Source organism: Capra hircus, chromosome 2, assembly GCF_001704415.2.
Source record: "Capra hircus breed San Clemente chromosome 2, ASM170441v1, whole genome shotgun sequence".
Classification (NCBI taxonomy): domain Eukaryota; kingdom Metazoa; phylum Chordata; class Mammalia; order Artiodactyla; family Bovidae; genus Capra; species Capra hircus.
In genome coordinates this window covers 28,317,987-28,340,755 of record NC_030809.1, presented here as the reverse complement: position 1 = coordinate 28,340,755, position 22,769 = coordinate 28,317,987, and the positions used below count along the sequence as shown (strand labels likewise).

Here is a 22,769-nt window from a genome sequence, read left to right as displayed (position 1 = left end):
CTTCCAGGGGCCAAGATGGAAGCACTGCAGGCTTTGGTTCCCTGCGTCACTCACTCTGTGGGGGCTCCAGACGAGTTCTGCCCTCCCATGTCACACAGAGAGCCAGGAAAGGAGCTGTACCTTTTTTATTGTCTCCCAACACCTTGGGTCCCCTCCCTCCCTACCCCCTCCCAGGGTAAGGGCATGTGCCCTCCAGGCTATCTGAGGGCACCTGCCTGGCCTGGTTCTGGCCTCCTAGCTACCTGCAGAGGAATGACTATGAGTGGGGCTGGGGAGACAGTGGGTACCACATTCTTCTCCCCTGGCAGAGCCTTGGTGCCCACACAGGAAGAACTGAGCCCTCACCCTCTGACCCACCCCTTCTAGGCCTGTCAGGGCTGGAGCAGGAGAGTGGGGGTGGTCAGTCAGAGGTGGGGCAAGGCAGGCATCTGAAGGGAACGCAGGAATTCAGGTGGAGAGTGGGGCATCTCCTATGTGGAAGAGGAAAGAGATGGGACTAGCTCAGAAGCCCGCTGCACAGGCCAAGGTGGAGCTCGCTGACATGGGCGAGAGCAGGAGAGGATGAGGGACAGGTGGGGGCACAGACCCAGGGCCAGCAGGTTGGAGGGAGAGGAACTTGGGTACAAATGGGGGTGTTCAGGAGAGATGAATGTGGTCCAGAGGCGGGAGGGAGGGAGAAGCTCAGACAGGCAGGGATGTGGCAAGGGAGGAACAGCTGCCCTGAACCAAGTGGTTCCTGTTGACACCACAGGGCTCCTTCCTCTTCTCAGCCCTGGCTGTGTGATCTCCTGCCTCCCCACTGCCCACCTCCAACACATCTCAGAACCAGCTTGCCATCCCAAGTCCTGGAAAACCTGCAGGAGGTGTGTCTCAGCCCACCAGCTCCTAGGAGACCCCTGGCCAGCCGGCTCGCCTCATTGACCTGTGCCCAGTCAGCTTTACTCACCCTCTATCAGCAGCCGTGTGTAGGCGCTGTCTTGGCCGGCCTGGCAGCAGTAGGTGCCCTGATCCTCAGGTCGAACGTCATGGATGACCAGGCTGTGGGTGGGGCCGTGGCTGCGCAGCTGATACTTGTCTCCCGGGCACAGCTCGGCCCCTTCCCGCAACCAGCACACTTGACCCCCTGGCCGGGACACTGTCACCTCCAGCACCGCCCGGCGACCGACCAGAACCGTTTTCTCGCGAGGGGGCCGGCGGCGCATCTGCAGAGGCAGTGCTGGGGGTGGAGAACGAGGGCTTATTAAGTTAATAGGGACACGCAGGACCCCAGGAGAGACGCATCTTCCTTCCCGCTCTAGCCTCCATTCCTGATCTTAGATCTCTATGCTACCAGCCCATTTCTCTCTATCTTCAACCCAAAGTCTCCTCTTCCCCAGGAAACGCACTGCCCTCTGTGACCCGCCCCCAGAGAGTCTCTCGAGGAAGGGGTGGGGAGGCAGGTTTCGTCGGACCGATCGCCAGCCTGGTAGTTCCGGGGGAAACCGTGTTCACTCCTGGTCTTCCCTGCCCCAGGTCTTACCCTCCACCTCCAGTTGAGCCACGGACTGGGCGGGTCCCGCCTGGAAGCGGACCTCACCAGCGTCCTCGGCGCGCAGTTCGCTCAGCACCAAAATGTGTTTCTTCCCTGGGGGTATAGGAGGCGCTAGCGAGGCCAGAGCCGCCTCTGGAGAGGGTGGGGGGATGAGGGTGGGGCCAGAGTAGGTCCCGGGGAAGAAGGGGGATGCCGAGGGGGAAGAGGGGCGGTCCAGGACCCAGGACTCAAGAGCTCGAGGTCAGGGAGAGGCGGAGAGACAGCTCCTGGGGCCGCGGGGCGGGATTCGTCGGAGCTGGAGGTGGGCCTTAGGGCGGGGTCTGTCTGAGCCGGAGGGATGGGGCAGCGAGGGGGCCAGAGTCAGCAGACCTTCCTGTCGGATGCGGACGCGGCCTCCGGGTCTCAGCGGGCGGCCTCCGAGCTCCCAGCTCCCAGCTGTCTCGACCTCCGACACGGTGCACTCGAACGTGGCTCGGTCGCCTTCCCGGGCGCTCACGGACCGCAACTCAGAGAGGACAGACACCTTGCGCTCTGGGGCGGAGCCAGGGGGTGTGAGGAGGGCGGGGCGGAGGGGGGCGGTACCAGGAACCGCCCACGCCACGCCCCCTCCTTAGAGGCAGCGGAGCGAGTTCCCCGGGCAGGTCCGGTCCGCAGCCACAGCACCCACAGGAGCGCCCGGCCCGGGCAGCACCTGGTACCCACCGCGCACCACCAGGTGAACGGGCCCAGTTCGGGCCATCCCCACCACGCAGCTGTAGGTCCCTGCGTCCAAGGGGCTGCAGCGCCGCAGCTGGAGAAGGCGGCGCGTGCCGAGGGCCTGGAGCCTGAGCCGAGCGCTGGGGGTGAGCGGCTGCCCGTCCTAGGGGCGGGGGTTGCAAAGGGTCGGGGTGAAAACTCGGCCAGGCACAAGCGGCCCCGGCCCTGGTAGGCGGCGGGGCCCTCTGTTGATACCAAACCCTTTCGAGGCACGCTTATGCTGCGGGGTAGGGCCCTCCCGCGCCTTCCGGGCCGCGCCAGGAGTCTCATTGTGACGGTGTCACCCTTTGGGGACATTTGGTCTGAGAACGGGCGCCACGGTCGCGGGAAGCCGAGAGTCATGTACCAATCATGTCAGCCATGTGTGTGGATTCTGGAATCAGGAAACCTGGATTCAAATATGAACTCTATGTCTGCCCTGGGGCAATACTTCACCCCACTGAACATCAGTCTCCTTAGCGATAACAAGATCAGAAGACCTGCCTCATCGGGCTGCTATAAGGTTAGAGGCTTAAATGTAAAGTAAACCTTAGCATATGCCAGGCACATGGCTTACTGAGTAGTAGTTCTTTCTGTTGGGGCATTGTTAACTATTCTCATGATGCTGAGGTGGGCTGGGCTGGGACTGGGCTCTGACCTTCTCCCAGGTGACATCAGCCAGGGCCTGCGAAAGTGCGCACTCAAATGTAGCTGTGTCGCCCTCGGTCACTTCAAGGTCCTGGAGCCCCCGCACAATGGTCACTGGGGCTTCTGGGAGTGGGAGAAGGAGGGCACACTTGGACACAGGGGTCACTGATGGGCACATTGAGACAAGGTGATCAACAGAGGCCACCGGTGAGTGGGGGGCATGCTGGAACAAGGGGTCCAAAGGGGATGCTGATCAGTGGGGGACACAGTGAAATCAGAGGGGTCAACAGGGCAGGAATGGCCAGCTGGGATGGGTCACATTTAAGGTGGTCAGTGGGGGACATGGTGGGGCCAGAGGGGCATGGGAGAAGCTGGAGCCAGAGATGCCACTAGAGTCACCCATAGGCAGGCATGGTCACAATGGCTGGAATGGACAGGAGACACTGGCCAGTGAGGGACACCACGGGTTCAGAGGAGCAATGGGGGGACCCCAGAGTAGATCTCTGGGGAACACACCAGGGCTGCAAGCAAGAGAAGGGGTCACTGAAGCGGAGTTGCCCATGGAGTCACTCTTTGGCACTGTTGGGGGTTAGTGGTTAGAGGACCACACTCAGGCAGGCAGAGAGAGCTGCAGCAGCCAGTGGTGGCCAGTGGGCTCACACAGGCAGGGCAGTCACCAGGGCCACATGTGGCAAGTCAGGGCGTCACACTCTGTAGGGAGGTCAGTGGGGGCCACACGGGTAGTGGGGTCAGTGGAATCACATCGGAGCAGTCAGCAAGCAGGCAGCAGTCCTAGAGGCCACACCTCTCACGGTGAGTCTGGCTGCACAGCGCAGTGTATCCGCAGTGAAGGAGATGCAGCCCGAGTCGGCCAGGCCCAGGCCGCTGAGGACCAGGTGGTGAGTGGGGCCCTCGGCCTGAATTTGGCACTTGGGCCCCGGCTGCAGCCGGACTCCACCCCGGGCCCATTCCCCAGTCACCCCCTCCTGGGACAGCTCCAGCTGGAAGGTGGCACTGCCCCCCTCGATGATGGTCACATCCTCCAGAGGTTGAAGCACCCTTAGCTGCTTGGCTAGTGGGGGGAAATGGGGAAAGAGGGGGAAATGAGGCCCTCCACATCTGGGCAGGGCTTTTGGGAGCCCCACACACCCCTTGGCTCTGTCTGCCTCTAACCCCTAATCTAGTAAGGCCCTATGAACAAAGTTCAGAACCAGGGAGCAGGAAGAAGGGAGTGAAACCAGCCAGATGTGGGTGGAGAGCGGGGCTTACTGGGGTTAGGAGAAGGGGACACATGAAGGGGATGATGTGTGGTTGGAGGGGTGAGGAGTTGGGGTGAGGGGTGCTGGGACACTGGAAGGAGCCCAGAATTTAAAGTCAGACACATCAGGACTAGACTCCAGCTCTGCCACATAGTTTGCCATGGAACCTTTGGCAAACTGCTTGAACTCCCTGGGCCTCAGTTTCCCCAACTGTATGAGGTTAATAGCCTTGAGGCATGGGTTTATTGTGATTGAATGAATGAAATAAATCAGAAGAGAATACACATCCCCACCAACAACCATTTACCAAGTTCTGTGTGGGTATTTCTCATAGTATCCTGATTAAGGTTCTCAAAGACCCTTTTTAAAAGAAAACTTGGCTCAGAGAGGTTAAGTAATTTGCCTGAGGTCATACAGTTGAGAGAGGGCTCCATCTTGGGGGTAAGGGTGCTATTGCCAACCATCCCTGCTTCTCAGATGGGCTTGTATATCCTGGGGCAGGTAACTGAAAGATGAATATGGCAAGTCTTTCTGGAGTATAATATTTATGTTTATAGCAAAGCCAACTTGGACATATGAAATGGAAACCAAAATCCACAGGTACTTCTACGGTAAATAGAAAACAGTAGAAAAAGCAAAGTATTGTTTCGGGCAGGCTGCTTTGGGTCACGCTCCTGGGGGTCAGCCAGGGCTGACCTTGCCTTGCTGGCAAGGGGCACTTTGGTGTGTGTGGGGGAGGTCTGAGGGGCCCTGGGCCAGCCAGGAGAGGCTGCACTGTGGGGAAAGGGAGGCGTTAGGAGAGGACGGGGCACTCACGCCTCACGCTGAGCCGGGCCAGGGTGCGGTCGTGGTGGCTCTCGCAGCCGTAGGTGCCCTGGTCGGCCAGCACGACGCTGTGGATGAAGAGGCGGTAGACGTGGCCATCCTGGGCTGTGGACAGGCGGGAGTCAGGGGGCAGGGGCGCTCCACCTCGCACCCAGCGCACAGCCCCTGCTGCCCCCACGCGGCCGGTCTCCACTTCGAGGCACACGTCCTGGCCTTCCTCCGCTCGCACATCCTGCAGCCGCCGCAAGAACAGCAGCTCCGTTTCTGGGCAGGAAGAGAGAGCGGACCATGGAGCCTGGTGGGCCGAACCCCAGCTCCCTCTTCTCAGGGACTGGTCTCCTGCCAGGGCCAGGGCTGGGAGAACAGGTTCAGGAACAGGACTTGTTTCGTCTCCATCAGGACCGAACCTCGAACGTGCAGCCGGGCACTCGTGGACGTGCCCCCGGCTCGGGCAGTCACGGTCCCTGCGTCCTCAAGCCGGCAGCTTCGCACGGTCAACGTGCGGCTTGACCCATTCTGGGTCATCTCTAGCTGGGGCCCTGGAGTGATAACGACCCCATTGCGCAGCCAAGTGATGTCGGCGTCTGGTGGGGAAACTTCACATCGGAACGTGGCATCATCCCCCTCGTGGACAGTGAGAGGCGTCAGCTCCGAGACCAGCTTCACCAGTGGGGGTTCTGGGGGCGGAGGGCAGGATCAGACAGTGAGGGGGGCTGGGTCTTTCCACCGTCGCCCTCCTCAGCCCCTCCTCATCCCCAGTAACAGGCCTTCATCCCCCAGTTATTAAACAGATCTTCCCGAGGACCAGCTGTGTGTCAGTCATGAGCTGTTTTGAAGGACAAGATGTCAATTCCCTGCCTGCCACTCCTCACCACCTCATCTCCATGCTGGCTGGGCACCCACCTCTCTGATTCCCTAATAAAGATAGCTCATTTAGGACAGACCCTGTCAATCTCGTTTAACTGTCACAACAGCCCTATAGGACAAACGCTATCCTCCTCCTTGGGACCCGGGGCTCAGACAGTTTAAGCAACTTGCCAGTGTTGTCACACAACTACTGGGAAGGAGATTCGAGACTGGAACCTGGAGGGTAGACTCCAGAGCCCTCTGCCCCTCCTTTTTGAGGATTCCTGGAAAGGGGAGCCCTGAGCCCTCATCCATGCGATAGCTGTGCATGCATTGGTGGGCAGAGAGGTGGGTGGGGGTGAATGGTGGGGGGGGCATGAGGCCCTTGGTGGGGGGGCCGGGGCCCCAGGGGAGTGAGGACGACACTGTTACCTTCCACGCTGACGAGGAAGATGCGGCTGTCCTGGGGCGTGTCGCACAGGTACTCCCCAGCGTCCCTGCTCCGTGCCCCCCGCACCCGCAGCACCTGCCTTGCCCCGTCCTGCTCCAGCTGCACCCGCCCCTGGCTGGCCAGGCGCTCCCCGTCTTTGTACCAGCGCACAGGGCCCCCTGGCCCGGAGAGGCGCACCGCCAGCTCTAGGTCCCCGCCTGGGGTGCTGCGAACCCTCGTCTGGGCTGCCTCGGGGGCCACCACCCGCACGGGGGGCTCTGTGGGGTCAGGGCCGGGAGTCATTGGGAGGGAATGGGTCAAGGGCTGGGGAGGAGGGTGGTGGGAGGCCAGATGGGGAGAGGGACTGAGAGCCGTGGGGCAGGGGCTGGGGGCTGGGTGCACTAGAGAAGGGGAAGACTCAAGGGTTTAGGGGCGAGACTCTCAGGTTTCCTGCCCGGGGCTATACTCACCAGCCACTTGGACGGTGAAGCTGAGGCTGGGGGCCCCTGGTGCTGCCCCACACTGGCAGGTGTAGAGGCCCGCGTGAGCCAGGTCTGCAGCCCGGATGCAGAGGACGCGGCGGGGTCCTTCGGCTCGGAGCTCCAGGCCCTCGCCTGTCTGCACCGGCTTCCCATTGTGGCTCCAGAAGACCAGGGCACCAGCCCTGGACAGTTCACAGCTCAGCACCACCGGCTCCCCAGGAGCCACACAGAGCGGGCCAGGGGCTGCCTCTGGGGCAAGGAACTGGACAGGGGGCTCTGGACAGAGAGTGGGTGTGTCAGCTCAGTGATGCCCCCTGCTCCCGCCTCCCAGACCCGGGCTGGCCAGGAGCACCCACCAGCCAGGCTGACGTTGAAGGTGACGGCTTCATCGCGAGTCTCACACACATACTCCCCGGCATCCTCGGGCTGGGCATGGGGCAGGGTCAGGGTGCGGGTAGGCCCCTCAGCACCCAGCTGCAGGGCTTCTGATGCTTCCACCTCCAGTCCATCCTTGTACCAGCGCACCTGGGACCCAGCCGGGGCCACCTCGCAACGCAGCTCCACGCGCCCCGGAGCCCTGAACTGCAGGTCCAGGGAGCGGGCTGCTGGGTGCACAATCCTCTCTGGAGGAGCTGGTGGGTGAACAGAGAGAGAAGTGGGTGGGCTTGGCTTCTACCTGACTGACCACTGGCTTCTCAGTCCTCTCCCTTTGCAGAGCAGCTCTTGGGAAATGGTACCATCTACAATCGTGGGCACTTACTGTGTGCCAGGTGTCATGCTGAGGACACTACAGTTCTTTTCTCAGCTACTCCTGACACTCCCTATTGCTGCCTTCACTTTATAGATGAGGACCTGAAGCCTCTTTATAGGGAACTGACTTGCCCAGGGTTGCACGGACGGAAAGAGCTAGACCCACACTCACAGATCTATCTAACCCCAATGCACAGCCCTCCCTACCCCTCCATTTCCTGTCCCTTTTCCCTGCTTTGCCTCTGAAGAACCAATCACCACCTGAAAAACCACCTGTTTCTCTTATTTGCTGTCTGTCTGCTCTCACAAGAAGGTAAAGACAGGTTTTCTCTCCTTTGTTCATTACCGAATCCCTCAGCATCAGAACATGCTGAGCAGATCAGTGTTTGTTGAATACACGAATGAATGAGCACTCCCGATTGCTGGGCTCTCTTCACCAGGCCTCTGGCCACTGTCCCGACCTGGTTTGGGCAACCCAGGGCTCTCTGATGGCTGAGAATGAGGAGGCTGGGAGAGGAGGGAAGGCTGGACAGGGGGAAAGTTGTGTGTGGCATGCGGGGGCCCTGAAGTTGCAGGAACTGGGAGGGGTGGGTGTCTGTCCCTCAGCCTCCTGCCTCTCTTCCTCCCCAGGGGGGTCTCGGAGACTGCCCACCTGTGACGGTGACAGTGAAGAAGGCTGAGTCGTCTCCGGCGTCGCATACGAACTCGCCCCCGTCCTGGGGCTGGGCGGCGGGCAGCACCAGGCGACGGCGGGGCCCGTCGCTCTCCAGCACCAGGGCCTCGCTTTCCTCCACCTCCAGCCCATCCTTGTACCAGCGCACCAGGGCATCCTCCCGAGACAGCTCGCACATCAGCACCACACACTCCAAGCTCACGGCCACCAAGGTCACCTCGTCCCGGGGGAATAGGATGCGCACTGGGGGTTCTGCAGAGTAGGGACAAGCGCAGGCTGTCAGACTCACCGTCAGCCTCTCTGGAGCTGTCCGGCAGCATGAAATCCTGGTTCCCCAAATTGTTGAGTGAAAAGGATAGTAATAGGTCCAAAATCTGTTCTCTGAAATCCCTGGGGCCACAAGTGTTACAGAATCCAGAAATGCTTCCAATTCTAGAAATGGTACATTTATCATATAGCATATACTCCCCCTCAGCCCTTACTGTGGACCCCCCCCCCATAATCAATCATATTAACATCTCTGCAGTGTAACATATGGAGATACACCCTAAGCAGGGTAATTTAAAAGTGCAAATAGCTTCCCAGAGTTAAGCTCAGGTTTTACAGAAATAACTTTTAATACCAAACATACAAAAAGCCTTTGGATTTTAAGTGTTTTCTTTCTTTTTTTTTGGTTTCAGGATTGTGGATAAGGATGGCAGATCTGCAACAGTATTGGTAAGTACTTATATATTGCTTGCTAAAGTTCCAGGACAGTTGTAAGCACTTTACACCCTGATAGCAACCCTAGGGTGTAGGTACTGTTTTAAACTCATTTCCCAGATGAAGAAACTGAGGCACAGAGTGGTTAAGCAACTTCCTTATGGTCACAGCTGGCTACACCTACCTAGAGCAGGAGGAAAAACCACCATTTGATAAAGGGAAGCTCCTTATTGCAAAATTCAGACTTAAACTGAAGAAAGTTGGGAAAACCACTAGACCATTCAGATATGACCTAAACCAAATCCCTTATGGCTATACAGTGGTAGTGAGAAATAGATTCAAGGGATGGGATCTGATAGACAGAGTGCCTGAAGAACTATGGATGGAGGTTTGCAACACTGAACAGAAGGCAGTGATCAAGACCATCCCCAAGAAAAAGAAATGCAAAAAGGCAAAATGGTTGTCTAAGGAGGCCTTACAAATAGCTGAGAAAAGAAGAAGGGCAAAGGAAAAAGGAAAGATATACCCATTTGAATACAGAGTTCCAAAGAATAGCAAGGAGAGATAAGAAAACCTTCCTCAGTGATCAGTGCAAACAAATAGAGGAAAACAATAGAATGGGAAAGACTAGAGATCTCTTCAAAGCCCAAAGATGGGCTCGATAAAGGACAGAAATTGTATGGACCTAACAGCAGCAGCAGATAATAAGAAGAGGTGGCAAGAATACACATAAAAAAACTATTCATGACTCAGATAACCATGATGGTGTGATTACTTACCTAGAGCTAGACATTCTGGAATGCGAAGTCAAGTGGGCCTTAGGAAGCACCACTATGAACAAAGCTAGCGAAGGTGATGGAATTCCAGTTGAGCTATTTCAAATTCTAAAAGATGATGCTATGAAAGTACTGCACTCCATATGCCAGTAAATTTGGAAAACTCAGCAGTGGCCACAGGACTGGAAAAGGTCAGTTTTCATTCCAATCCCAAAGAAAGGCAAAGCCAAAGAATGTTCAAACTACTGCACAGTTGCACTCATCTCACATGCTAGTAAAGTAATGCTCAAAATTCTCTAAGCCAGGCTTCAACAGTACATGAAATATGAACTTCCAGATGTTCAAGCTGGATTTTGCAAAGACAGAGGAACTAGAGATCAAATTGCCAAAATCTGTTGGATCATGGAAAAAGCAAGAGAGTTCCAGAAAACATATACTTCTGCTTTATTGACTACACCAAAGCCTTTGACTGTGTGGATCACAACAAACTGTGGAAAATTATTAAAGAGACAGGAATACCAGACCACCTTACCTGCTTCCTGAGAAATCTGTATGCAGGTCAAGAAGCAATAGTTAAAAATGGACATGAAACAACAGACTGGTTCCATATTGGGAAAGGAGTACGTCAAGGCTGTATATTGTCACCCTGCTTATTTAACTTATATGCAGAATACATTATGCGAAATTCCAGGCTGGATAAAGCACAAGCTGGAATCAAGATTGCTGGGAGAAATATCAATAACCTTATATATGCAGATGACACCACCCTTATGGCAAGAACCGAAGAACTAAAGAGCCTCTTGATAAAAGTGAAAGTGGAGAGTGAAACAGCTGGCTTAAAGCTCAACATTCAGAAAAGTAAGGTCATGGCATCCAGTTCTGTCACTTCATGGGAAATAGATGGGGAAACAGGGGAAACAGTGAGAGATTTTATTTTCTTGGGCTCCCAAATCACTGCAGATGGTGACTGCAGCCATGAAATTAAAAGACGTTGCTCCTTGGAAGAAAAGTTATGACCAACCTAGACAGCATATTAAAGCAGAGACATTACTTTGTCAACAAAGGTCCGTCTAGTCAAGGCTATGGTTTTTCCAGTAGTCATGTATGGATGTGAGAGTTGGTCTATAAAGAAAGCTGAGCGCCAAAGAATCGATGCTTTTGAATTCTGTTGTTGGAGAAGACTCTTGAGAATCCCTTGGACAGCAAGGAGATCCAACCAGTCAGTCCTAAAGGAAATCAGTCCTGAATATTCATTGGAAGGACTGATGTTGAAGCTGAAACTCTAATACTTTGGCCACCAGATAAGAAGAACGGACTCATGTGAAAAGACCCTGATGCTGGGCAAGATTGAAGGCAGGAGGAGAAGGGGATGACAGACGATGAGATGGTTGGATGGCATCACCGACTGGATGGACATGAGTTTGAGCAAGCTCCGGCAGTTGGTGATGGACCAGGAAGCCTGGCGTGCTGCAGTCCATGGGGTCACAAAGAGTCGGACACAACTGAGCTACTGAACTGAACTGACAGGCTCTGCCAGCAGTGGTAGGGATTCCAAGCTAAGGCTTGTAGGAAACTCAGTAATGAATTTGCATCTGAGCCTGAGTTCCCTGGGGATGTTAAATGCCGATTCAAGTTCATCTCTAACTGCTCTGGAGTGGTCAGCCTTTCACAGAAAGTAGCGATGTCAATGTGGGAGGTGACCAGGGCTCTGAGCGCCGGCCTGCCCAGGCATCTACGCACCTTGGAGGTCTCCCGTAATCGTCTCCCAGACGCGGAAGTGTTCCTTCAGCATTCGGCCCCCTTGTGGCTGGCTGGGGAACTGCTAGCTTCCCAGTCTAGGTCTTTGCAGTGGGGAGTATGGGCAGACATGCCCACCAGTGCACATCCAGATCGTGCCTCTGCCTCCCTAACCGGGCTTGTTCTAACAGTCTATGGGATGCAGGTTGGTTCTCTTGGCCTAGCAGCGCCACGAGATGTTGGAGTGTGGCTGCCTGAGTGGTGGGGGAGGTGATGGAGGCAGTGGAGTGTAGATGGCGTGCAGCCATGAGACTGGGGAGCCTGCAAGGCTATGGGACCTCAGCTTGGCATCGGACCTGATTCTCCTGGTCCACAGCCAACGTGGTGTGTTGTGTGAACTTCCTAGGAAGAATCTGGTGTTTTGTGGGGAGGCCAATTATGGGCTGGAATGTGTGTGTCTGCAGCCACGATGTCTGGCCAGGGCTTGAGGCGGGAGAGGTTGAAGGGAGCCACTACAGGATAGAATATGTAGTGGCTTGTGTGTTTCAAGCTGTCCTACCTGGGGTGCAGGGAGTTGGGGGGCCCTAAGTAGCTCAAATCTAGGCTGAAGCCTTGTTTCTGGAGCAGGTCAGTGGGGAGGGCAACCAGAAGGTGCTGGCATCGGGATGGTCGCTCCAGTGCAGCCAGTGGGTTCTTCAGTGCCACCCAGAGCCACCTGGGTTTTACACTCCCCGCCCTGCTCAGGTACACACTGGGATTGGCACTATAAGCTGCAGCCCCAAAGTTTCCAGCAATGAACCATCACTTCCGTAATCATCCTGTGCCTTCCCGCTTTTAACCTTCAACTCTGACCTTCAGTCCAAACCCAGACCCCCACTTAGCTAACTCAGCCCTTGCTCCAAATATCTGTTCTGCAGCCACTTCCTGCCTGCTAGCCAACCAGGTTAGCAGCCCCAGCCCTGAGCTCTCACTGTGCCTTACTGCAACACTCCCTCTAAGACTTCAGGTGTCTGGCTTTCCTGCCAGGCCATCCACTCCTGCAGGGACGCACATGTGTCTGCGAGCTGCTGAGTGTCCAGAACCTGGACCAGGACTGGCTCCTGCAGGTGGCACGGTGACTCTCCCCGAGGCCCTCCCTGACCTCCTGTCCGGCTCTCTTGAGCCCTCTTTCCTTCACAGCACTTGTCACGAAGTGTCACCGTACATTTATTTGCGTGTTTATTGGTTAAACACAGGGGTCGCAAACTCAAGTGCCCGTGGGGGCCAGGCTGAAGCAGTTTAGGAAGGGGAGCAAAAAAGAACAGTGGGGGATGGGGGTGGGTGTGAGACAGAGGAATGTGGGCCCCAAATTATGGGGGCAGCTGCTACTCAGCGCCAGCTGTTCGTCGCCAAGGGGGGAAGCGGGACCAGAGGCGCCGGGTCTTCGGCTTTTTCAAGAGGATGCATAACTCCGGGTTGTTATTGGAACTGTCCTGACTTTGGTATGACTCTGCAGGCCAAACACAACACACCTGTGGGCTGTATGGGGCCTGAGGGACTGCCGGTTTGCGACCCCTGGTTAACGGCTGCACCCACCTCGCCCCCAGCTAGACCGGCAGCTGTCTGAGAGCAGGGACCTTACATGCAATAAGCATCAGTGACCCACAGCACCTGGCCCAGCACCTGACACATATAAACTGCTCAGTAAGTGAGCTGGTGGAGCACAGCTATTCCTGGCTTGGGTGCTGGGGAGGAGCCTGCTTCCTCCAACAGTGACCCCGGGGTCTTCTGGGCAGGGACCACCCCCCTCACCACCAGTTCATGCACCTACAGCCTCCCTCCCCCATGTGCTAGCTAGGGCTATGTGGCCAGCTCCCCAAGGGCTCAGGGCAGTCCTCTGGTGACCCCGGGGGCGGGGGATGGGCCCACACCTGTAACGGTGACTGTGAATGAGGCAGATTCGTCATCGATCTCACACAAGTACTCGCCCGAGTCCTCCAGCTGAACAGCGGGCAGCACCAGGCGGCGCACCGTGTCCTCCTTCTGTAGGAGCAGCGTGGGACTCTCCACCACCTCCTCACCGTCCTTGGTCCAGCGTACCTCGGCCCAGGGCCGGCACAGCTCGCAGGTCAGCACCACGCGCTCCAGGCGCACGGCCGCCACGTACACCTTGCCACTGGGGTACACGATCCATGAGGAGACGTCTGCAGGACACGACAGCCGTGGCTGGGCATCTGGGGCTGGGGCTGAGGTGCCCAGCCACCATGCCCGGTTCACGCCTGTTCCCTACTCCCAGAAAGTGGGCTGCATGTTGAAGAAGAGGGTCTTCCCTTGGACCAGGGCTCACAGCGGCTCAGATGGTTACTCACAGCTAACTTGTGACATGACCACAAAGCACAGCAGGGGTGGGACCATGGTGTCAGCCTCGCCTGTGGAAACTCTCCCTATTCTCTGGATGGGGGCAGGGCTATACAAAGGGTGAGGTTGGGGAGAGGAGGGTTGGGTGCCCAGATGGAGCTGAGGTCTCCCACAGGAGACCTTTAACCCGTCTAGTGCTTGGGTCTCCTCACCCCACACTACCATCCCTAAGGCTCCTCTCAGAGGGCCTTCAGGAGAACAGAGAAGGTGGGCTTCCCTCTGCCATGTAGCTGTGACTAGTGCATTAAGGACAATGCATTTTCTGCAGTGGCTGAACCTCAGTGTGCAGACCATGGGTTGGGGGGAAAGGGTGGGGTGTGATCGGCTGAGGGGGCTGGGAATGGCGGCCCAGGAGTGTGCCGGCTGTCCAAGCAAGGCACAGCTGCCCCATCCCATGGCCTGCCTGGAGCCCCACCTGTGATGGTCACGGTGAAGTAGGCGCGCTCATCGCCAGCGACGCACTGGAACTCGCCCCCGACGGAAGGTTGGGCGGAAGGCAGCACGAGGCGGTGGTGGGGCCCTTCACTCTCCAGCAGCACGAAGTCGCTCTCCTCCACCTCCTGCCCGTCCTTGAACCAGTGCACGGGGGCGTCCTCCCGGTCCACCTCACAGGTCAGCATGACACACTCAGAGGTTATGGCGTGCACAAACACATGCTCCCGGGGGGCCACGATGTGCACTGGGGGGTCTGGGGGAGCAGAGATGGGGTCACACCGACACTCACACAGAACACCCGAGTCCATGGTGGCTGGGAGGAGGGTGGGTTCTGGGGCAATGACCCAGAACTAAGTACTAAGGGCGTGGTGGGTGAGGTGTCACAGATCAGTATCGCCGATCCTGTGCACAGGCCTGTTAGTCCCCAGAGGATCCGAGGGTGCTGGGTGGGGACACAGAGGGCCTTTGTCTAGGCTGAGAGGAGGTCATTGCTTGCTGCTGCTTTTACCAGGAAGCCCCCAGTGGGTTGGCCCCAGGACAGGGAAGAGGTGGGAGGTGGGAACTACTCAGGGCTGTCACCCTGGGGCAACACCCCCTACAGGTAGTGAGTTCCCTATCACAGGGCACATTCATGCAGGGGCAGAGGACCTTTTGGCAATGGGGCCGTAACAGGATTTCCACTCAAAGTGAGAAAACTGGGCTGGTTCAATGGTTCCAGAGTTGTCCTCCTAGAGTGGATCTCAAAGCTCTGTCCTGGATATTCGGGCTCTGGAGGCCTGGGGCGGGGGTAGGGGGTGAGGAGGGGCTATGCACTAATAACAGGTTTCCTGTTATTAGTCTCTGAAGCAGCCAGAACATGGACTGGCTTCCAAGAACCTCTGTACCACTGCACCTAAAGATTTCCTTTGACTCTGACCTCCGCGGCATGGGATAAACAGTCCTGGGTATGAACGCAGCTAGTGTAGTTGCTGGCTGTGTGATTGTGAGGAACTTGCATAACCTCTCTGAGTCTCTGCTACTTCATCCATGAGTGGAGATATACTGGCTCTCGTGTAGCCTTGAATGTTGAATGAAAGGGTACATTTCAAGTATCCAGCACAGGCCTTGGCTAGCAGGTGCCTGACAAATGTTAGCTCCCACCTCCCCTGCCCTTCACTGATTTGAGGCCCCCTCACATCCCTCCCGGCAGAGGGTACATGAGGGCCAATGTGCTGGAGGGTGTTGTGGGGGCAGCGTGATCTGCAACATGTCCCCTGGCCCCCGAGGCCCTCCCTGGAAGGGCTCGTCAAAGCGGGCAGAGCAGGGGGTGGGGTAGGATGGGTACAGCTCCCTGGGTCAGCCTCGGCTGGGAGAGCCTAGGCTGCCTTGTTCCCTGACCTTGGACGGTGACGCTGAAGAAGGCTGAGACGCCTTCTGTCCTGCACTCGAACTCGCCACTGTCCTGGACCTGGGCCTCGGGCAGGATCAGGCGGTGTTTGCGCCCGTCCATCTTCACCACCAGTGACTCGCTCTCCTCCACCCGCTGCCCATCCTTGTACCAGCTCGCTGGGAAGTCCACCCGGGAGAGCTCACAGGTCAGTACCACCCGATCGGAGGTTGTGAAGGTCAGCGACACCTTGTCCTGGGGGCTCAGGATGTGCACAGGACTCTCTGCGTGGGGAGAGGTGTGGTCATGGGTAGCGCCCTGGTTGTGCTCTACTTACCCAGTGAGCACCCCATTGCAGGGCATGTGCTGGGGGAGGGGGCTGGGCACATCAGGCCAGACGACTGTCGTGATGCATTTGTTGGTTTTAAAAATTCGTTTTGCGCTTACACACCAACTCTCAAGACCAGTGGTTTTAGTGTGCGTAAGAATTCCCAGAGAGCCTACCGAAAATGCAGATTCCTAGGCTTTGCCCCTCCCCCTGCCCCAGCATGCAAGGGTCAAAGAATCTGCATTATAAACTAGCCCTCAGCATGACTCTGACGTTGGTGAAAGTGTTAGTCACTCAGCTTTGTCTGATTCTTTGCAACCCCATGGACTTCTCCAGGAAAGAATGCTGGAGTGGGTTGCCATCCCCTTCTCCAAGGGAGCTTCCTGACTCTTCCTGACCTGATCGAATCCAGGTCTCCAGCATTGGGGGCAGATTCTTTACAGCCTGAATCACCAGGGAAGCCCAATGTTAGTGAAAGAAAGTGAAAGTATTAGTTGCTCAGTTGTGTGTCTGACTCTTTGAGACCCCCATGGACTGTAGCTTGCCAGGCTAATCTGTCCATGGAATTCTCCAGGCAAGAAGGAGTGGGTTGCCATTTCTTTCTCCAGGGGTTCTTCCCAACCTAGGGATTGAACCCAGGTCTCCTGCATTGCAGATAGATTCTTTACTGTCTGAATCTGGGTTGTATTTTAGAAATGCTGCTCTCTTTGTGGTTATTTCTTACTTTGTCCTCCTCCTGGGCTGCCGCTGGCTAACTGCCTCCAGGCCCTGTGCGTGGACACTGAGGAATTCTGTGACTGGCCTTACAAATTCCAGCAATGGTGCAATAGCAAACGCCAGTGCGTTCCCTGAACTTTCAGACTCCTGCCAAGAACTGTCATCCTCAGGGAGGCCTCATTCCCTCTCCGCTCCTCTTTCCTCAGAGTGACAGAGTGCGATACTGCAGCCAGACCACCTGCGTTCATAATCCAGCACTAGCACTTATCAGTTTTGTGACTTTGGGCAAGTCACTGAACCTGTGTCTGTTTCCCCATCTGTAAAATGGGATGACAAAAGAACACATCCTGTAGAGCTGTTGAGAAAGTGAAAGAAGTGAAAGTGAAGTCGCTCAGTCATGTCCAACTCTGCGACCCCATGGGCTGTAGTCCACCAGGCTCCTTTGTCCATGGGATTTTCCAGGCAAGAATACTGGAGTGGGTTGCCATTTCCTTCTCCAGGAGATCTTCCCGACCCAGGGATTGAACCCGGGTCTCCCTCATTGCAGGCAGACGCTTTACCATCTGAGCCACTAGGGAAGATTTAGGGCTGTTGAGAGGTCTGTGCTAATTAATATATGTAAAGCAGTTAGGATTGTGCCTGGCACACAGGAAGTGACTCAGATAGTGTTAGCCATCACACAGTAGGGCAGGAAGTGGTCAGGGACTAGGGGCCACGGTCTGTGTCTTTAAGATGACAAACATGACAGAATTCTGCAAACCACAAAGTACCCCTAGAGAATTTGGATATGATGCTGGTGAAAATAACGGAGTCCCCTATACAGGCTTCTCTGGTGGCTCAGACGGTAAAGAAGCCGCCTGCAATGCAGGAGACCTGGGTTTGATCCCTGGGTTGGGAAGATCTCCTGGAGGAAGGCATGGCAGCCCACTCCAGTATTCTTGCCTGGAGAATCCCATGGACAGAGAAGCCTGGCAGGGTTGCAGAGTCGGACATGACTGAGCGACTAAGCACGGGTTGAAATTGGACTTCTGGATCCCTGAGTGCTCTATCTGAGCTCACCTAGGATGCTCCTGACTCCTGGCTCAGATGTGAGAAGCATGAACAGCGTGTGCCTCATTTTGCTAACGGGATTTCTATGTCTTGACCCTATCTGCCCACCGTGGTCCCCACCAGTACCAACCTTGGATGGTGAGTGCAGCTGAGTCCTGCACACCTGGGCAGCTGAAGCCGATCAGGGCCCCGCTGTCCTGATGCCGGACGGCCTGCAGGATGAGCCTGTGCTGTAGGCCACGCTGTTCCACCCGGTACCGCAGGGGCCCGGGCCCCACCTGGCCCTCTGGCTCGTTACTCTTGAGCTCCTCCCCGTTAAGGAACCAGGTGCCCTGGATGACGGTGGAGAGATCCAGGGAGAAGACGGCGTCTTCCCCATCATACACCTGCACCTCCTCCAGACCAGCCACCAGGCGAGCTGTGGGCACTGAGAGGGGGACAGAGCATGGCCGTCAGAACCAGGCGGCTGGCAGAGGGCAGAGATTGGCAGCTAGATGACATATAGCAAGAGAGAGCGGGGAGCCCAGGGGAAGGGAGGAAGGGTGATGGGGAGGGCACGAATTCAGGTATAGCCACTGACAGCCTGGGCTGACAGGACCGACTCACCCAGGTGAGCAGACCCGTGGAATACCACGTGGGGGCTGCGGCCATGTTCGCTGACAGTGCAGACTCGGAAGCGGTAGTCGCCTTCGGTAGGCACGCAGTCCCCGGGCACCTCCACGGCCCCGGCTTTCTCAATGCTGAAGCACTGTACCCAGTCTTCCGAGCCCACCTCCTGCCGCTCCAGCCGGTAGATGAAGGGGGTCTCGGGGGTGGGGTCCGGAGGCTTCCAGGTGAGCAGGACCGTGTTCCTGTGGCCCTTGAACATCTCGGCCAACACTGGGGGTCCCGGGGGACTGTGCTTGATGCCTGAGACAGAGGCAGGGTTTGCATCTGAGCCCTGTTCCAGCCTCCCACAGCCCTGCAACCTAAAGTCAACTTTGCCAACCCAGACTCTGTCATCTGGTCACCCTCCTGTCCTGACCGTCCTGTCCAGCCCTTGAGGAGGCTGCCTAGAGGCTTTGGGGCCCTCACATTTGACTCTAAGCAGAGTGGTGGTCCGGGAGTTGCCCAGACTGAAGGTGACCTCCCCGGCATCTTCTCGGGTGACCCCTGGAAGGACCAGGGCGTGCATGTGGCCCGAGCTGCTCTGGCAGGTGGCCGGCAGGTCCTCTCCGTCGCGACTCCAGCGTCCCTCCACCCCAGCCTCGCGAGTCTCCACCAGCAGCACCGCGTTTTCGCCCTCAAAAACGTCGAGCTTCCGGGGCAGCCGCTTCAGGATGGGCCCTGAGACACGGGTGGGAGATTATGAGCCCGTGGACTGGGCACCGGCGGGCCTCTGTCTCGGTCTCCCCCAGCCCCCGCCACTGGCCAGCCGACCTTTGACCGTCACGTTGGCCACGGTGCGCACACGGCCGCGCATCTCGCACAGGTAGACGCCGTCGTCGTCCGCCTTCAGCCTGTGGATGATGAGGCGGCGGACCGTGCCCTCCTCGATCTGCTCGTACTTGCGGCAGGGCAGCAGCCGCTGGTCCTCGCGGAACCAGGCGGTGGGAATGCGCGAGTTGGGCACTTTACACTCCAGCACCGCAATTCCATGCTCCCGGCCCTCCACGTCCTGCAGCGGCCTGGAGAAGCGGAGGCGGGGCTCTGTGGAGAAGGGAGAGAGAAGGCTCTGGAGAGGGCCCCGACCGGGAGAAAGACCCTCCTCTGTCACCCACTGCCTAAACCCAGGGTAGCTCGGGCCATTTGCTCTTCTCCCAGAGCTAGTGTCGTTGTATACTCAGAGAAACCCTCAGAAGGGAAGTCAGATGACCCGAATTCTCGTTGAGCCTAACACATCACCTTGACGAAGGCCATTTTCATGATGCTGGGCCGCAGTTTATTTGTAAAGCAGAGAAAGGGATGGAGGGGCTTGGGCCATTATCAGGGATTTTCAAAATGTCTGGCGGGGACCCTCATGGGCACCACACACAATTCTGCAAGGGTTTGAGTTGAACTTCATTTTGAAAGTACTTCAACCACTTTTAAAACTGCATTTTACAAAAAGAAAGCATGATAACAGAAACGGCCAGTGGGGTCACTTGGACTGCTAGGGGAACACGTCTGTCTTATCACTTGGCTCTGGGAATCCTGGCCTTCGTCCTGGGCTTTTCTGTCCTCAGGGGGTGAGAGTTCAGCTCCGCCTGGCCGGTTTGTGCACATCAAACTGTACCCAAGAGGCCACCACCCGTGGTACAGGTGCCACATGCTTGACTGCGTGCCAGGATGGACTCGGGAGATTTGCCAACTATTTTTCTCTGAGGGAAAGAGTTGGGTAATAACTAGTGAAGGTATGCCGTGAGTTGCAATGAACTCCTATTATGGGCAGCTTTAACTTCCAATGTGAATTTGGCCTGTTTTTCACCCCTGACTTTTCTAGTTATGAGCAATGTAAGCATTTATTAAACACCGCTGGGGGCTCAACTTTGAAATATAAATTTCCTCTCCTTCACCTTCTTCTTCTTGCAAACCTGGAAAGCAGTCTAATGACAGAATAGTCAAAAATTGGGGGGCATTTTTTTGCCCTCAAGTTTTCTCCCTTTGGTGTGAATCGGGAGTTTGTCAGGGTGACACCAGAAGCTATGATTTCCCCAAGGGGCTCAAAAGCTAGACCCAGTTATGAATGGTTAAAATGTGTGTGCTTAGTAAGACAGCTCCCTTGTTCTCATTGACTGACTTTATAAATATATGTTACAAATTTGGATTTAGAAATTTACACCCATAAAATGATCCTTTTATATAATACACTGGGGCCCCGATGGGGTTTCCATTGGGGAATGGGTGGTGAAATAACAAAGAGGCTGAGAAACACTGAACTACAAGAGTTGTAGGTCCCTCTGGGTCAATCATTCAATCCTTCCTTAAAGCCCTTTATGGAAGAGTGGTTTTCCACCATCTGCCTCAGAATCATTTGGAGAGCTTGCTAAGAAGTTCCTGGAGCAGGTACCTTGGAGACGTACTAAACCCGAATCCCTGGGGGATGGGAGGGAGGGAGGTGGGAAATGGCATTTTAATATTCAGCCTCCCTTACTCCTCGCTGCCTTCTAGGCACTGAGTGGGGCTGGAGTAAGGGGGGTCAGGGAGGGCGCTGGAGGCCCCTCCCCAGGCCCCGGCCGCCCGGGGGCGCCGTGGTACCTTTCACGTGCAACTGCACAGCACTGAGCGTCTGGCCCGCCGAGTTGCGCGCGGCGCACACGTAGAGCCCGCGGTCCTTGGCCTGGCAGTACAGCACCTTGAGCACAAAGCCGCCGTCTCGGTCGCGGTACATGAGGCGGCGGCGATCGGGGAGCAGCGGGCGGCCCTCCCAGTGCCATTCGATCTCAGGCTCCGGCTTGCCCATCACGTAGCAGCGGAACTTTGCGTGCTTGCCCTCGTTCACCCAGAAGGTCTTGGGCGCGCACTTGAGCGGCTCCACCACGGGCGTGGGGGCCTCGTCGGGGTCCTCGGGCGGGCTCTCGGGGGGCTGCTGCACTTGCAGCAGCGCCCCGGCCCGCGCGTGGCCGTGCGCGTTGCGGGCGTGGCACACGTAGACGCCCGAGTCGGGCAGCCGAGCCGCCAGGATGCGAAGCGCCAGGCTCGCGCCCGCGCCCGCGCGGCCCGGCTCGAGGGAGAAGTGGCTGCTGTCCCACACTTCGTCCAGCGCCATCCCATCCTTCTCCCAGTAGAGCGTGGGCGCGGGGAGGCCCCCCACCTGGCACTCCAGCACCACCTCCGCCCCCCGCAGCACCCACTGGGACCGGGGCCCCGTCAGGAACACCGGGGCGCCCTCCCCGGCTCCGGGCGGCGGCAGCGGGCGCTCGGCGAGCTGGGGCTCAGGCTCGGGGGCCGGCGGCTCCAGCACGGTGACGGCGGCCGCCGCGTAGGCCTCTCCGGCCGAGTTGCGGGCGCGGCACACGTAGACCCCAGCGTCGGTGGGCAGCGCGCCGCTCAGCAGCAGGCAGTGCTCGGCGCCGTCCACCGGGAAGCTCAGGCGATCGGAGGCCGCCAGCTGCTGCCCGCCCTTCTCCCACACGACAATGGGCGGCGGCTCCCCCAGCACCACGCACTTGAGCTCGGCTTCCGCGCCACTTACCACCCGCACGGGCCGCGGGAAGCGCAGGAAGCACGGGGGGCTCCCCTGATCCCCCGATCCCGCCTTCATCGCGGCGGCGCAAGGGCAGGTCGGGAGCGGCGGCGGGAGCCCGGGAGGCGGGGCGCGTCCGGGGACTAGGCGCCGGGACCCGCGGGGCTCTCTACTGGCCGCCCGCTCCCGGCTCGCCTCCTTACCCTCCGCCCGGAGCTGCGGCTCTGAGGCGGCGGCAGCGGCGGCGATTCCCGGGCCTGGGGCCCGGGGCTCAGGGTGGGGAGTCCTTCCTGTTTGCCTCTCCAGCGAGGGGCCCCGCAGCCTCCCCTGCCTGCGGCCTGGCTTCCTGCTCCCGAGAGCCGGCCTTCCCAGCCCCCTCCCACAGCCAGGGCCTCTTTCCCCTCCTCCCTCCCACCTCCAGCCGCCAGGTCCCCAGCAGTCCGCCAAAATCGGGCCTGAGTGACAGAGAAGCCTGCAGCTGCCAATCCCAAAAATATTCTCTGATGACACAGCTGGAGGACAAGAGCCCAGACCGGCTCCTCCAGGCTAAGTTTAGAGCAGGCGGGACCCCTGCCCCCCGCCTTAACCCCAGTTCTAGCCCCCGCCCCGGCGCTTCCCCCAGAGGACTGGCCCAGCAGCTGCTGGGTTGAAAAGGGCCCCAGAAGCTGCGAGGGGCTGGCTGGCTCTGTCTCCCTGACAAATAACGCTTTTTAGACCTGGCAGACCCCCAGTTAACAGGCTCCTGTCCCATCTGGTGTCACCTCTGTGCTGGGTGCTGGGTTGTAACTCTGTGTGACTCTCTGTGTGTGGAGGGTGAGGGGTTGTATGTGTGGTTTAGGTCACTTGGGGTGAAAGCCCTCTCCAGCCCCTCCCCCACATTCCTGGCGGGAGTGGGAGATAAGGCTCAGGGCCACAGACATCTGCGTCAGAGATAGGAG

The 22,769-nt window shown here is 57.6% G+C and overlaps 1 protein-coding gene across 7 annotated transcripts; it reads right to left on the bottom strand.

The window, feature by feature from the left end:
• OBSL1 (obscurin like 1) lies at nt 109-22,741 on the bottom strand. Of its 7 annotated transcripts, none has more exons than XM_018058936.1 (21): nt 20,904-22,741; nt 19,107-19,376; nt 18,762-19,013; nt 18,294-18,596; nt 17,818-18,114; nt 15,604-15,876; nt 14,207-14,479; nt 13,305-13,577; nt 8,159-8,431; nt 7,113-7,388; nt 6,745-7,032; nt 6,277-6,552; nt 5,406-5,675; nt 4,990-5,262; nt 3,720-3,986; nt 2,925-3,079; nt 2,234-2,390; nt 1,901-2,062; nt 1,520-1,624; nt 947-1,216; nt 109-470 (listed from the first exon to the last, which is right to left on the bottom strand). In XM_018058936.1, the coding sequence occupies exons 1-21, from the start codon at nt 21,907-21,909 to the stop codon at nt 448-450; spliced, it is 5,742 nt and encodes a 1,913-aa protein (XP_017914425.1). In that variant the 5' UTR covers nt 21,910-22,741; the 3' UTR covers nt 109-447. The 7 variants fall into 7 exon arrangements, with proteins under 7 accessions (XP_017914425.1, XP_017914427.1, XP_017914429.1 ...); XM_018058938.1 differs by having other exon boundaries at nt 2,925-3,037; XM_018058940.1 differs by lacking the exon at nt 6,277-6,552.

What these genes read in the sequence shown, in the direction of transcription:
- OBSL1 (XM_018058936.1), bottom strand. Translation starts at nt 21,909, where the DNA reads ATGAAGGCGGGATCGGGGGATCAGGGGAGCCCCCCGTGCTTCCTGCGC. An exon ending in CTTCAACGTCAGCCTGGCTG is followed by an intron (nt 7,033 to 7,112) that starts GTGGGTGCTCCT and finishes CTCTCTGTCCAG; the next exon opens with AGCCCCCTGTCCAGTTCCTT. An exon ending in TGCCCGGCTGCACGTTCGAG is followed by an intron (nt 5,263 to 5,405) that starts GTTCGGTCCTGA and finishes CTTCCTGCCCAG; the next exon opens with AAACGGAGCTGCTGTTCTTG.